Below are 13,810 nucleotides of genomic sequence, written 5' to 3' on the forward strand. Positions count from 1 at the left end.
ACCCTAACCCTAACCCTAACCCTAACCCTAACCCTAACCCTAACCCTAACCCTAACCCTAACCCTAACCCTAACCCTAACCCTAACCCTAACCCTAACCCTAACCCTAACCCTAAAACCTTTTAGTATTATCGACGTTGTGATCATGTGATTCAGTTACCCCACATCACTTTTTGGTGGTCACCACCGCTCTCACCACCTATATATTGAAACCTTTTTAGAATTAGTACAGATCGATCAATTTAAAAGATAATTAAAATCTGTTTTCAGAATTCGATAAATTCATTAAAATAAACCCTAGCTTTCTATAAAATATTTATCAATTTCCTATTATATATTGAATTTGAAGTGGTGACCAAATTCCCTTATTTCGCGGGTCACCACTACCCTGTTTTCGAAAATTACCATAGCTTCCATTCGACCTCTCCAACCCTAAGCTTTAGGGTTAACTGTACAGATCGATCAATATAAAGAATATCGAAAAAGTAAGATCAGATATGAATAATTCAATTGAATCTCTATCGAACCCTTTTTTCAGATTTTCGAAAAGCCCAAAATTGGAGCGTGGAGGAGTGGTGACCAAATGGTGACTTTTTGGGAGGGTCACCACCCCCCTTAGGGTAGTGGTCACCACCGGTGCTGACCACCAAAAAAATCCTTAGAATAATAGTTAGGGTATTACTGATTAATGTGTTGAGAAATCAATTAATATTCTATACCCAAATGGGAAAGATTATTAAAGATCGATTTGGAATTATATGGAGTATTATTATAGCATCAATATTAAATTGATATCATAGGATAACCCTAATCTATTAATCTTTAATAATGAGGTATGCAATATCCCTACTATATGTAAAAGGGCAGCCCTATTTATATTGTATTAGAAATAATCGAAATTACTAGCTCTAGAATATCAATATGATTAGATATATTTTATTTTATTTGAATAATAAGGCTATTTTATTTTAATATATATATATATGTTGTTAATTTTTGATATTGAGATTTTCGAATTATCAAAAAGCTATATAAATCTATTCAATCTTAGGATTTTGAAATATATTTTTTTTTGATTTTTTGTAATTTCTTTTTTGATTTATAATTGAATCAATATATTAGAATTTGAGGTTGATTTTTTTGATAGGGTAAAATCCCTACCTTAAAAAAATCCAAGCTTTTTATTTATATTATATAAATAAAAATAATTTAATTGAAGTTTTCAAATATATTGATTTAAATTAGTATTAATTATTTAATTCAAAAACTAATTTAAATCAAATTTTAATAAAATATAATTTAATTAAATATCTATTTAACCCTTTTTTCGAATTTCGAAATAATTAAGATTGAAGCTAAAAAGGTTAATAATTAAAGGAAGATTTTTATTAATATATTTAATATAGATTCGATTATTATTTTAATATTATAAGAGATTTATATATATAATATAATTTTATATTCAATTATACTTTAAAATCTAAAGGAAAATATAAATAAATCTAAATTAAAAAAAAAAAGAATAATCCTTATTGGGAGTTTAAAATTAAAATAAGAATTTTATTTAATTAAAAATATTAAAATATAACTATATTATTTGATTTTTAATAATAGATTTAATTAAAATTAAGTTTATATTAAAGATCAAATAATATAGCTATATTTCAATATTCTTAATTAAATAAAACTCTTACCATAAAAACCCTTAATATAAAACTTAATCCCTCTAATATTCAATTTAAAATCCCCTTAATATTAAAATAAATCCCTCTGATATTCAATTTAAAATCCCTTAATATATTTTAAGATCCTTCTAATATACAATTTAAAGTCCCTCTAATATTTAAATCGAAACACCTTAATATATTATTGATTTTCTAAACTTTCTAAATACTAATTTTTGCCCTTTATATATCAAATCAAAACCTCTAAATTTTGATTTAAAATTCTAATATCAATTACCCATAATACTCTATATATATTAATTATACTAATTTTATATATACTTACCCATATATAAAAAATTCTAGCTTTCAATATTAAGGATTATAGGCTATTAAACCATTAAACTTTGAAATAAAAGCCTTTTAATATAAAACTAAAAGCCCTTTAAATATAAACCCTAAAGCCCCTAAAATCAAAAATAAAAGCCCTCTAATATAAAACTTATAATCCCTCAGATACAGAACTAAGAGCCCTTAAAATATAAAACTAAATCCCCTAATATTACAAATAAGAGCCCCCGAATATAGAATTTAAAGTTTTTAAAATCAAAAATAAAAGTCTTATAATATAAAACTTATTAACCCTCAAATATAGAACTTAAAGCCCCCAGATATAATATCAAAATTCCCTTAATATAGAACTTAAAGCCCCTAAGATCAAAAATTTAAACCCCTTAATATAAAACTAAAATCCCTTAATATTGAGATAAGAGCCCCCAACATATAAAACTTAAATTCTTCAAGATATAGAACTAGATTCTATAATATCAAAAATAAAAACCCCCTAATATAAAACTAAAATCCCTGAAATATAGAAGTAAAAGCCCCAAAATATAATACTAAAATCCTTCTATTATAAAACCTAAAGCCCCTAAGATTAAAAATAAGAGTCTTCAAATATAGAACTTTAAAGCCCTTAATATCAAAAATAGAATTCCTCTAATATAAAACTAAAAGTCCTCAATGTTAAAAATAAGAGCCCCCAAATATAAAACTTTAAAGCTCTCAATATCAAAAATAGGATTCCCCTAATATAGAATTAAAAGCCCTTAAGATCAAAAATAAGAGCCCTCAAATATAGAACTTTAAAGCCTTTAATATCGAAAAAAAGAGCCCCCAGATATAATATTGAAATCCTCTTATTATAGAACTAAAAGCCTTTAAATACTATTATATAAGAAATCCCTAAATATTAGACTATAGCATTATATCATCAGAATTGAATAACACCTTTTTAGCCTATAAACTCCTAATATTAAAATGAAATATTAGAATTCCAATCAAAAAGTTATAGGATCAATTCTTATATTATAATACCCAAAAGCCCCTATATAATATAGTCTTAGTACCCTATATATATCAGCTATACTAATTCTATATATACTCACCTATATATAAAAGGATTCTAGCTTTCAATAATAGGGTCTATAAACTATTGAAATCCTAAATATAATAATATCCAAAGCCTAAATTGAAAAGGGTAAGCCTAAAATCACTAATATTAAAATCATTATATATTGAATGGTTTCAAGCTTACCCTTTTCATATACTCATAGAGTTCTTATTAATTAAAATTTTACATACAATTGATTTCTATAAAAAAAATAATTTCCAACGAATTCGTTTACATACAATCAATATTAATAATATTAGTTCCCAGTAATCCACTTATAGGCATATAATACCTATAACTTAGGCTTATATAGTCTATAACTATTGAATCTAAGCTCACCGGGAATAAGTTCATCAAGAATAAGCTCACCGGATTTCAATCACTGGAAATCGTATATAGGCTTAAAGGCCTATAACAAAGCCTATAAGAGAATTTATTAGGACTTTTAGCCTATAAGGGGTCTATATGAGGAGATTACCTGGAATAAGCTTACCAGTATTAAGGTTATCGGGATTAGTCTTTTTATATATATATCTTATAATATATAATCTTTTTATATATATCTTATAATATATAAGCTTTTAATATATAGTCTTTGAATATATGATCTTAGAAATGATAATCTTTTAAAATTATATTTATTATATTTCTTTTAGTATTCTTTTTAGTATTCTTTTTAGTATTTAGATTAGTATTTAGATTAGTATTTAGATTAGTATTTCTATTAGTATTTCTATTAGTATTTTATTGATATTCTAATTAGCATTTCTATTAGTATTTCTATTAGTATTTTAGTATTTAGATTGGGATTCTAATTAGTATCCTTATTAGTATTTTAGTATTTGGATTAGAATTCTAATTAGTATTCTTATTAGTATTTTAGTATTTAGATTGGGTTTTTAATTAGTATTCTTATTAGTATTTATATTGATATTGAATTAAGGTTAAATGGTATTCTTATTAGTATTTTAGTATTATCGATGTTGTAATCATATGATTCAGTTACCCTATATCACTTTTTGGTGGTCACTATTACTCTCATTATTTATATATTAAAACTTTTTAGAATTAGTATAGATCAATCAATTTAAAAGATAATTAAATTCTGTTTTCAGAATTCAATAAATTCATTAAAATAAACTCTAGCTTTTTATAAAATATTTATTAATTTCTTATTATATATTAAATTTAAAGTGATGATTAAATTTCTTTATTTTGTGGGTCACTACTATCTTATTTTCGAAAATTATTATAGTTTTTATTCGATCTTTTTAACTTTAAACTTTAGGGTTAACTATATAGATCGATTAATATTGGTTTGAGAGAGATACGGAAGACATGGTTCCTACTATGTGTAGGCCCCTAAATGTCTATTTGTATTCAATCTAAGGAGCTAGCTAAATAAGGGAAATAGTAGGCCTTATATAAGCATTACTAAAAAAACTAGTTTCCTTCGCTTTCATTTAATACCTTTAATACAATTGCTATTGTATAGAAGTCATTTTTTTGAAATAAATTCCTTTAAGTGAATTCCTTTATCCATATATTCAGAACTCTTTTTTATAGCTTCAAATATAATGGCAGAAAAGAAATTCGTAAAATCATAAATATCCTTTATTTGTTAGTTAAAGTCTCTGACCTTTTATTGGCAGAATCAATTTCTTCCTTTAATCCTGTTTCATTCATTTTATTATCTTGATATCGATTTTATTTGTATTGATTAGATCAGCAAAAATTTGATATAGTTTTCCTTTTGTTATTGTATCGGTTGGATTAGTCGGATTATCAATTCAGATTACCTCAACAATCTCTTTCTACTTATAGGATTGATATAGTGTTATAATATCAATCATTAATTTCTTTTTATTAGTCGTTTTCAGTTTTGTAAATAGATTATATAACAACTTAAAATCAGTATACAAAACTAATGGAATCTCTTTGCTGAGAATGGTGCTAACTATAAAAGTGATTATTATACTAATATCAAATCCCTGAACTAATCCATATAATTTAGATACTAAAATATTGTATATAACTTTCTTGTATTTGATAGATGATTAATAAATGATATTAGTATTATTGTATTTATCCATTATTACAATTACATAATTTATTTGGGATAAATAGTCTTTATTATTCGTAAAAAAAGTATTAGTAAAAATAATAATCTTAAATAAATTTAGGTTAAGTGGTACATATTTAAATCCTTTGGCAAAGTTTTCTTTTTGCTATTTGATACACTTATTCAATACTACAATATTATTCTTGTCAGGTTGGGTTGTCTATACTACCATAGATAGATCGAAAAATACTTCAGGTTAACATATAATTGTAATATATACTTTGCAAACTCGTTATATAATATATTGTTTATATATAAAAATATACTTTCAAATCTTGTTATATGTATTATGCATATCTATAGATTCAGTAGATACAAACTACAAATTGTTATATTGCTTTTCCTAATTGAGATAAATATTATTACTCTTAAGTGTAAAAATGATATCATTAAACTTCAATGAATAATTATAAATAAATTCCTTATAATCTTTAGTTATAAAACCAACTTGTTTGAATTACTCGTTCTCAACTTATATAAATATATTATCTCTAATGATAAGTATATTATCTATTTGAAATCCTATAATACCAAATCTAATTCCCTTATTATTAGTATACAATAAACAAAGATCATATATGGATTGTTACATTTTAAGCTTCTCACAATAATGAGTATAGTATATTCGGAACCAATAGTTTCCTGCCTTAGGAATACTATATAATAGTTTAACAATTAGTAAAATTATATTAGTTAATAAATCCATCTCTTTCGGAATATAGATATAAAAAGTGCAATACAAATTCGAAGTGAATTGAGTATACACCTGAATAATATCTCGAATATACATTCCTATACCTATCTTTCGAATACTTGCGGTTAGTAAGATTAGAATATATTGATACAATCGTTGGATTGTTGGGGATTATATTAATATAGATATTTTATCAGTATCATTATATACTTGAATAACTAGTTTCGACTTACAGAATTCAGTATCTATTTTTTTGTTCTTAATCTTATCGACAAACTATAACTTGAAAATATATATACCAAAAGGAACATCCGAAAGTGGTACAACCTCGAATACACCCTTAGTTGTCAATCCATTAATTTCCTTCTTCCTAAACTTCTTATACATAATGGGATTCTTAAGATCGGCAGCAAAACATTCAGGGTGGTAATCCTGTATATAAACTCGAATCTGAGATATAATTATTTGCAGAAAAGATATCAGAATAGGAATCTAGTCGTTCTTGGATAAATCTAAAAGGGATTCCTCTAGATTTGTTATATATATAACCGCTAAAAAAGGCGATATAACTTTGCTAGATTTTGACAAAGTTATCTCAAAATCAATATCATAATCAAATTCCTCAACCTCCTCAATACATCCAGCTTCTAATCGCTTATAATACAGTTTTACTAATATAAACCTAAACCTTATAGATCCATAAAGTAAATCAAAAGTACATATCTCCCCTTCCATATTAATGAGTGAAAAAGATCCTTTCCACTCACCAATAACTATTTCATTACCCTCCCTCCAGATCAAAACCTTGCTATTCGACAATAAATTATAAAGTACAGTCATAGAGGGTTTATTGCGTATATTCAAGGCCTTTTGTACTTGTATAGAACTATATAATCTGCAAACCTCTATTATAGCTTTAGAAATCGTAGCAGTACACTGCTGAATAGTAGATATCGAAGGGCTGGTGTCGATTATGCAGGGAAATATCCTAAAAACGAGTAAGGTAGATATTAAACCATTAGATCTAGCAATATCGTTAATTGCCTTTACAGCTATCTGGAGTATAGCTGCCTTGCAAACACTGAGTTTATGAACTTTTTTGTAAATAATTTCATAAGATCTGTGTAATGATATATAAAATCTCTTAACAATACCAATCAAATAATATGCCTCTATAGGGATTATCTTTATCTGAATGGACATTGACATAGTATATTATTGAAACTCTTTTCCAATAAAGTTGATATCAGTATTATGAGTAATATATTCTGGTGAATCAATATATGTATCGATTTAGTACTCCCGGAGTTTATTCTATGTATACTTTGCAGATACATTACTTAGTTATTGAGTGGTTTGAAAGTGTATAGCTTTGTTAATAATATGCAGAATCGGATTATTGTTGATATAAAGTATATCGACAAGTATGATATAGTTGAATTCAAAATCTTTATTGAGCAAAAAGAATTTGAATCTGCTAAATAACTTACTATAGACTTGATAATAGTGATAAAACTTAGTAAACTATTTGATCGCCTTAAAGTTCTTGTTATGCCCGGAGTGTTTAAGCATTTTATGGAACTTACACACAAATGGATAGCTAAATCAACAGTGAATTCGTTGTAGCTCAACTTTAATGAAATAGCAATTATTATTACTAACAAAATAATTAATCAATCCTTTAATATTGATATTTTATAGCAGAAATGTATAACCAAATCGTTGATATACAGGATAAACATCTTTAAATATAATAGCAATATTATTAAGATTATCATATTTAAACCTAAATCTATTTATATCGGTTAAAAAAAGCAAGAATGAAAGATCGGCTTCCATTACGTTTCATTCTATTTCCCCAAATGGAAGCTCAGTATAAAACGAATCGATGGAAATCGTTACTCCAATGCTGTACTGGATTGTTACTTGTTTAGTAGTAGCTGTATCGTATTTAACATCCTTAATCTTTTTTTATATCAAATATTGGTTGTATTTGACAAATGATCTTTTAGCTGTATCTGTATCGATTATAATACCAAAGAATGTATCAACACCGTATCGCTTATTGTTTGTATTAAATGTTTCAACTGTTAACTTATAAGCGTTTGTAGTATTGTTGAGATTAATCGTTATTGAAAAACCATTATAAATATCTATGAAGATAAAGAATGTTCTGGAAACTCTTTCAGAACTGTTTGTATCAATAAGATATTGATTAATAAGATAATTATCACTATTGTTACTATCATTATCACTATCATCATCTTAATTATCTTCTTGTTTGATATCAGTAACGAACTGCTTGTATTGCTTCGTAAAACTCTTGTCATTGAGTTTGCTGTACTTGGTACAGTAATTTGTTTTAAGTCGGTTTTTCTCCTCCTATATATGCTTATAATATCTATAGCCCTTCTTCTTACAACCAGGAAAGTAATAATCGTTCTTACCCTTATCAGCCAGTATAGGAAAAGGTTATTGTCTGATATATTTATTATAAGGTTTTTGGAAGGAGGAGCCCAAAGATCTATTGTTGTAGAAATATTGATCTGTAAGGAATATCTCAGGTAATATATCCTACTTCGGAAATGCTTTTTGATAAAAATCGATAGCTTGTTTAATCTGATTAATGAGCTTTGTAGTAGTTAAATGAGGGTTGTATATTATAGAATAGTATTCCGGAATACTATTGTATACAGACAAGATCCTAATATAGTATGATTGGGAGTTGTGCATATTATTGGGAATAGTATATTGAATAAAGTATAAATCCGTAATTATTGTATTAAATATTTTCTAAGGTTCCTTAATCGGGTTCTTTTCGATATAGTTTTTGAAAGTGACTTTGTTTTATTTGAAAAGTATATTTCGTTAATATTCAGATCTTTCAAAATTGTTAACCATTATCTTGTATACACTATTATATATTTTAGGAAAAATATTGAGATTAGCTTGATAAAAGTCTCTAGTAGTGTTTGAGAGCATAATGAGGAATGTTGTCAAAGTTATTTTAATTGGTACAAATACTTTATAGTAATACTTTGTAAATATGGAGATTTTTAATTGAAAGGAATTATCGATACTCTTATACTTATCGTTATCTCTATAGATCTTAGAGAAATCAATAAAGCAACGATTCTGATTATATTAATTATTTTCCCAGTAATTAGAATAATTATAATGATCTCTATTTCCATTATCTCTACCACCGTCTTTACTACTACCTCTGCTACTACCTCTATTGTCTTTACTACCTTGGCCATTATTATTATCATTATCATCTAAATCGTTATTGTTATTAGATGATCCTATAGGAACATCAACTAATAGAATTCTAAAATCTAGTAAAGGTGTATTTTGTATATCCCCAGATTAAAATGGAGATTAAAATAAAACTAATTCTTCTATTATTAAACTACCTATAACTTTGTTAGGTTTTAGTAAAATTAGTTGATTAGCTATATCACCATCTTGAGATTCAGAAAGTTCGATTTGTGATCTCGAACCAAGTCCGACAGGGAGATAAGCCTATTTTATCAATACAAATAATTGTATTTTATTAAACTGATATTCTAGAAATTGATTTGTAATCTAATCATAATATTTATTATAATCAAATATTTTCATAAAAGCATTCTCGATACTCATATTAATATCAATATAAACTCCATAATATCGTAAAACTATACGAAAATTATATAATATCAACTTATTAATATTTCTTAATATGCCTTTACAAATACAATCGAAATCGAATATAACTATATCCTGAAGAGGTGTGTCGATAATCCCTATATCCGAATATGCAGCCTTCCTAAAAAGAAAGTATTCATCAATATGATGCTTTGTTTTCAACCTAAATATATATCCTTTATAAAACTACCTGACTTTATTAAGATCTTTTGGAAAAGAATAATCCTGAAGTTCTCCTTTGAATTCCAATTCCTTTATAGTTTCCTGAGCTTTTCTTTTTTCAGTTGCTTTATCAGAAGAAATGTAAGAATCAAGGGGAGCAGTAGGCTGAGGATAAAGAAAAGTATTAGTTGTATTCAGATCTTCATAATAAGAAGTATTGAAATCTACTTGTAAAGAATCAATACTATCGATCGTTGTATTGATATACCCTTTTATGTTGATGGATTTATCGAATAGAACCGATTTCTTGCTAATATCGGATTTCTTATTAAAATCGGGTTTCTTGCCGGTTTACTTAAAATTAATATTAGCATTTGCCCAGGATATTATGATGCTAACAATGGGAAGTAAAAGAAGTAAGAATAAAAAGGTATTTCAAATAAATAAGTAATTTGTAATATTACTAATTAATATTAATTTAAAAAAAATACGGAAAATATGATTCTCATTATATATAGACCCCTAAATATCTATTTGTATTTAATCTAAAGAGCTAGCTAAATAAGGGAAATAGTAGGCCTTATATAGACACTACTAAAAGAACTAGTTTCCTTCGCTTTCGCCTAATACCTTTAATACAGTTGCTATTGTATGGAAGTTATTCCTTTGAAGTGAATTCCTTTGAGTGAATTCCCTTGTCCACACAATTAATATAAGGAATATCGAAAAAGTAAGATTAGATATGAATAATTCAATTAAATCTTTATCGAATCTTTTTTTTAGATTTTCGAAAAGCCTAAAATTGAAGTATGAAGGAATAGTGATCAAATAGTGACTTTTTGGGAGGATCACTATCCCTCTTAGGGTAATGGTTATTACTAATGCTGATTATCAAAAAAATCCTTAGAATAATAGTTAGAAATTATATATTATTCTCTTATTTTATAAATTATTATATAGGGGTTTCGATAAATAACAATCCGATCATTCATCTAAGTAGTAGCGTAGTTGATCGTATTTCATAAGAATACTATATCTATTTTAGTATCCTCTACTCTTGCTTGTATCGCAGTTATTCTCTCTTTTGTAAATGTATCTGCTTTCTTCTCTCTTATCTCTTCAAGTGGATATATAAATCGAATAATGTTCTTTGGGCCAAGTCTAATGATTTCAGATCGATTAGCAAACTAAACTGAAGACGATGAACTCCTTTCCTCCATTCAATCTCTTAGTTATGAGTTGCTACTCACGTGAAATATGTACCACCTTGTCTCATAGATTCCCAGATTACATCCCGAAATTCCTTATCCGCATCCTCCCCATCAAATTCTTCCATTTCGAATCGGTAAACAAGCCATAATTTGAAGGTTTCTATATCCAAGTCTCTGCATTCACCACAGTATTCATATAGAGCTTCTTGGACCGCTTCATCCGACATCAGATTATCCAGAGTTTCCATGTCCTCTTCATCTGGCTCACCAATCGGTGATGGCCAAGATACAGAATCAGGTCCACCTATTGGAGGTGGCCAACCTACTGCAATACGTTTCACAACCCTAAAGCCAGAGAATGGCTCCCATCTATAAACCTCGGAATTAGTTATAATTTCTTTCATTCATAACTGTTAACGTATAGCGCTTAACGAATATTGAAACACAAAAATAGTTCTTGTTTCTGATTAGCAACGCCCAAAAAGCTTCGAAACTCCAAAGATGTGAGGTCGATACCTCCATGGTCTCTGATATACTGAAAAAGTGTTGGTTCTGATAAAAGTTCCATAGTATCCAATGCTAAGTCCAATAGTCCACGATTGCTAAATAAATGTTCAGTAATTTCATTCCACCTTGGACATGAATAAGTTACTGTCGGAGGTTTTATGTTGAAATAGTCTAATGAATCATCACTTTTTTCCCAAGAACCATGCTGTTTACTAATTCTCGTTATTACTTTGTTCACGGCTATGAACCTTTCGATCTGGCTCCTAGTTTGAGGTGGACCGTAAGGCCACCCGTACCCAATGCTGATGCCACTATCATCTATCTGAGATTTCGCATCAGGATGATCTTTTGAGAGGTATCTCATCCCTCGTTTCTCTGCTCTCATTTTCTTTGCTTCGGGTCCGAACATCCTGACATTTTCCCAGAATCCTTCGGTGAAAAGACTTGAATACCACTGCGTTGGCACCGGCCAATAATCATATGTATGGAATTTATCAGTCTGACCTCTTCTGGGTTTTCTATTCAATGCTGGAGCTTTTCTAGATGTTTGATAAGTTTATTTTTGTCGGTGAACCAGCTTGTCTTGATGATACCCAAATTAGGGAGACCAGGACCACCACGACTATACATCCGGGTCATGAGAGACATAGGTTGACCACCCCAGATCTGTTTATAAAATCAGTATTCGAATAGTTGCATGAGAAGGGAAGTATTACATTCTCAATAAACGAGTATCCTAATTCAGCGAGAGGTTTGTCTTCAAAGTAAGGCTCATTTTCACCCTCGGCCGCCGTATCGTCACAATTAACTTTCTCGTTGATAATAGACCTTCGTATAGCATGCTTAGTCACATTGAAGATCAGATAAAGAGTTCGATTATCTGCCCGTCACCTTTTCAGTTACTGCAAATTCATGAACCAAAGTCGTCGCAATTCTCAATTGATTTCGCATCCTGCATGTAAATATCAATAGGCGTCACATATTCAATATCCAAGTAACTCACTTTTCGCCATCTGTCAAATCATCTCTTAAAAGAGGTTGCGCCAAGTCGGTAGAAATAAGCACCTCAATCCTATCATAAATTGTATGGTTTCTTGTTATTGCGTTACGGCTTGTGCGAGATCGAGGCATACCAGTTGCAACATCTTTATACCCACTGTGAAGTCCAAATACAACTTTAGATGTCATGTTTTGGATTGAGTTATCAAGAATATGCGGAGAAGAGCGGCTGGTTCTTTCACTATGAGTTCTGGGGAAGAATCGTTGTAGTTTGATCTCTTTGATGCTTTTGGGCACATCTTCGTAACTACCATTGAGGAGTGCATCTAGCCTAGGCGGTACATCAGCTTTTGAATTTTATAATTCGAAATAGATTACTGCACACACCACAAATATTTGCATTCGTTATGGAACATCATTGTTGCCAACTGTAAGCAGGGCTTTAATAGATCCCACAAAACTGGATTATCTGCCTAGTGAGAGAGCACCATTATCTTAGCCTATATGTAAATTGTGCAAAGAATGTTTATTGCAAATACTCACCATCCAAAAACCTTTTTTGGCCCCGAGAATTGGTATTGCTCCCTTATGCTTCGGCATGTCAATTTCTGACACCCATTTACCTTTTTCGAAACAAGGATGAATAGGGTTCCGCAGAGTATGAAGAAAAATATCTGTTTCCAAAGCTGCCAAGCAATTCATGTTGTGGAGATCGAATTCTGTGAAACCGTTCAATCTCTTTCTTTGATATCTTTCCAGTTCATCAAAATCTCGTTTCCAGTTGCTCCCCTTTTTACTTTCGTGAGGTTTTGAACAACACTCTCGAGGGGTTAATCCGCTTTTTCCTTCATTGCCCAATATTCGATGATCGACAGATGAAAATTTTCCTATAGGTCGGCCGTACTTTTTCGCAAGGCCTGTACATCCGAAGGTGTAGCGAGATCGTTCGCCTACTAGTCGAAATTAGTATGGAGGGGGTTTTCCCACAATTGCAAGAGGGAAGAAGGTTTGTAAATCTCACTCAATGATAGCAATTGTCCTGTGGTGTCATAACTTATTTTGCCAATCGTTTTTGCCTCATCCATAGGAGTTAAAAGATCCGCCATACTTTCAAAATAATTTTCCCACCATGGATGGCAATGGAAGTTAGCTCAGGTAGGGGGAGGTTATGTATGTACCCTCAGCTAAGGACGTTAAATATGGTCGTAACCACAATTTACTTTAGAATTAATCTCTGGCTTTAAGTCTTGTATTCTAATAGGGACATCGTTGACTTGAATGGTAAATGTAATTTTTGCGAGTGGCAGGC

General features: G+C 29.1%; 2 protein-coding genes across 2 annotated transcripts; both read right to left on the bottom strand.

Annotated features, from left to right (window-relative positions):
* Window positions 1–10,803: 10,803 nt before the first annotated feature.
* On the bottom strand, window positions 10,804–12,690 carry EAE98_007494 (uncharacterized protein; the record flags this gene model as incomplete). Its single annotated transcript, XM_038955117.1, has 6 exons — window positions 10,804–10,945; window positions 11,035–11,364; window positions 11,442–12,036; window positions 12,096–12,168; window positions 12,219–12,330; window positions 12,506–12,690. 6 exons carry the CDS (start codon window positions 12,688–12,690, stop codon window positions 10,804–10,806), a joined length of 1,437 nt encoding a protein of 478 aa, XP_038808295.1.
* A 284-nt stretch (window positions 12,691–12,974) lies between these two features.
* On the bottom strand, window positions 12,975–13,607 carry EAE98_007495 (uncharacterized protein; the record flags this gene model as incomplete). The annotated part of the gene is made up of 3 exons (XM_038955118.1): window positions 12,975–13,001; window positions 13,045–13,454; window positions 13,523–13,607. The coding sequence occupies 3 exons, from the start codon at window positions 13,605–13,607 to the stop codon at window positions 12,975–12,977; spliced, it is 522 nt and encodes a 173-aa protein (XP_038808296.1).
* Between the last annotated feature and the right edge of the window lie 203 nt (window positions 13,608–13,810).

The sequence above is a fragment of the Botrytis deweyae genome (genome assembly GCF_014898535.1).
Source record: "Botrytis deweyae strain B1 chromosome Unknown BDEW_018, whole genome shotgun sequence".
NCBI lineage: Eukaryota > Fungi > Ascomycota > Leotiomycetes > Helotiales > Sclerotiniaceae > Botrytis > Botrytis deweyae.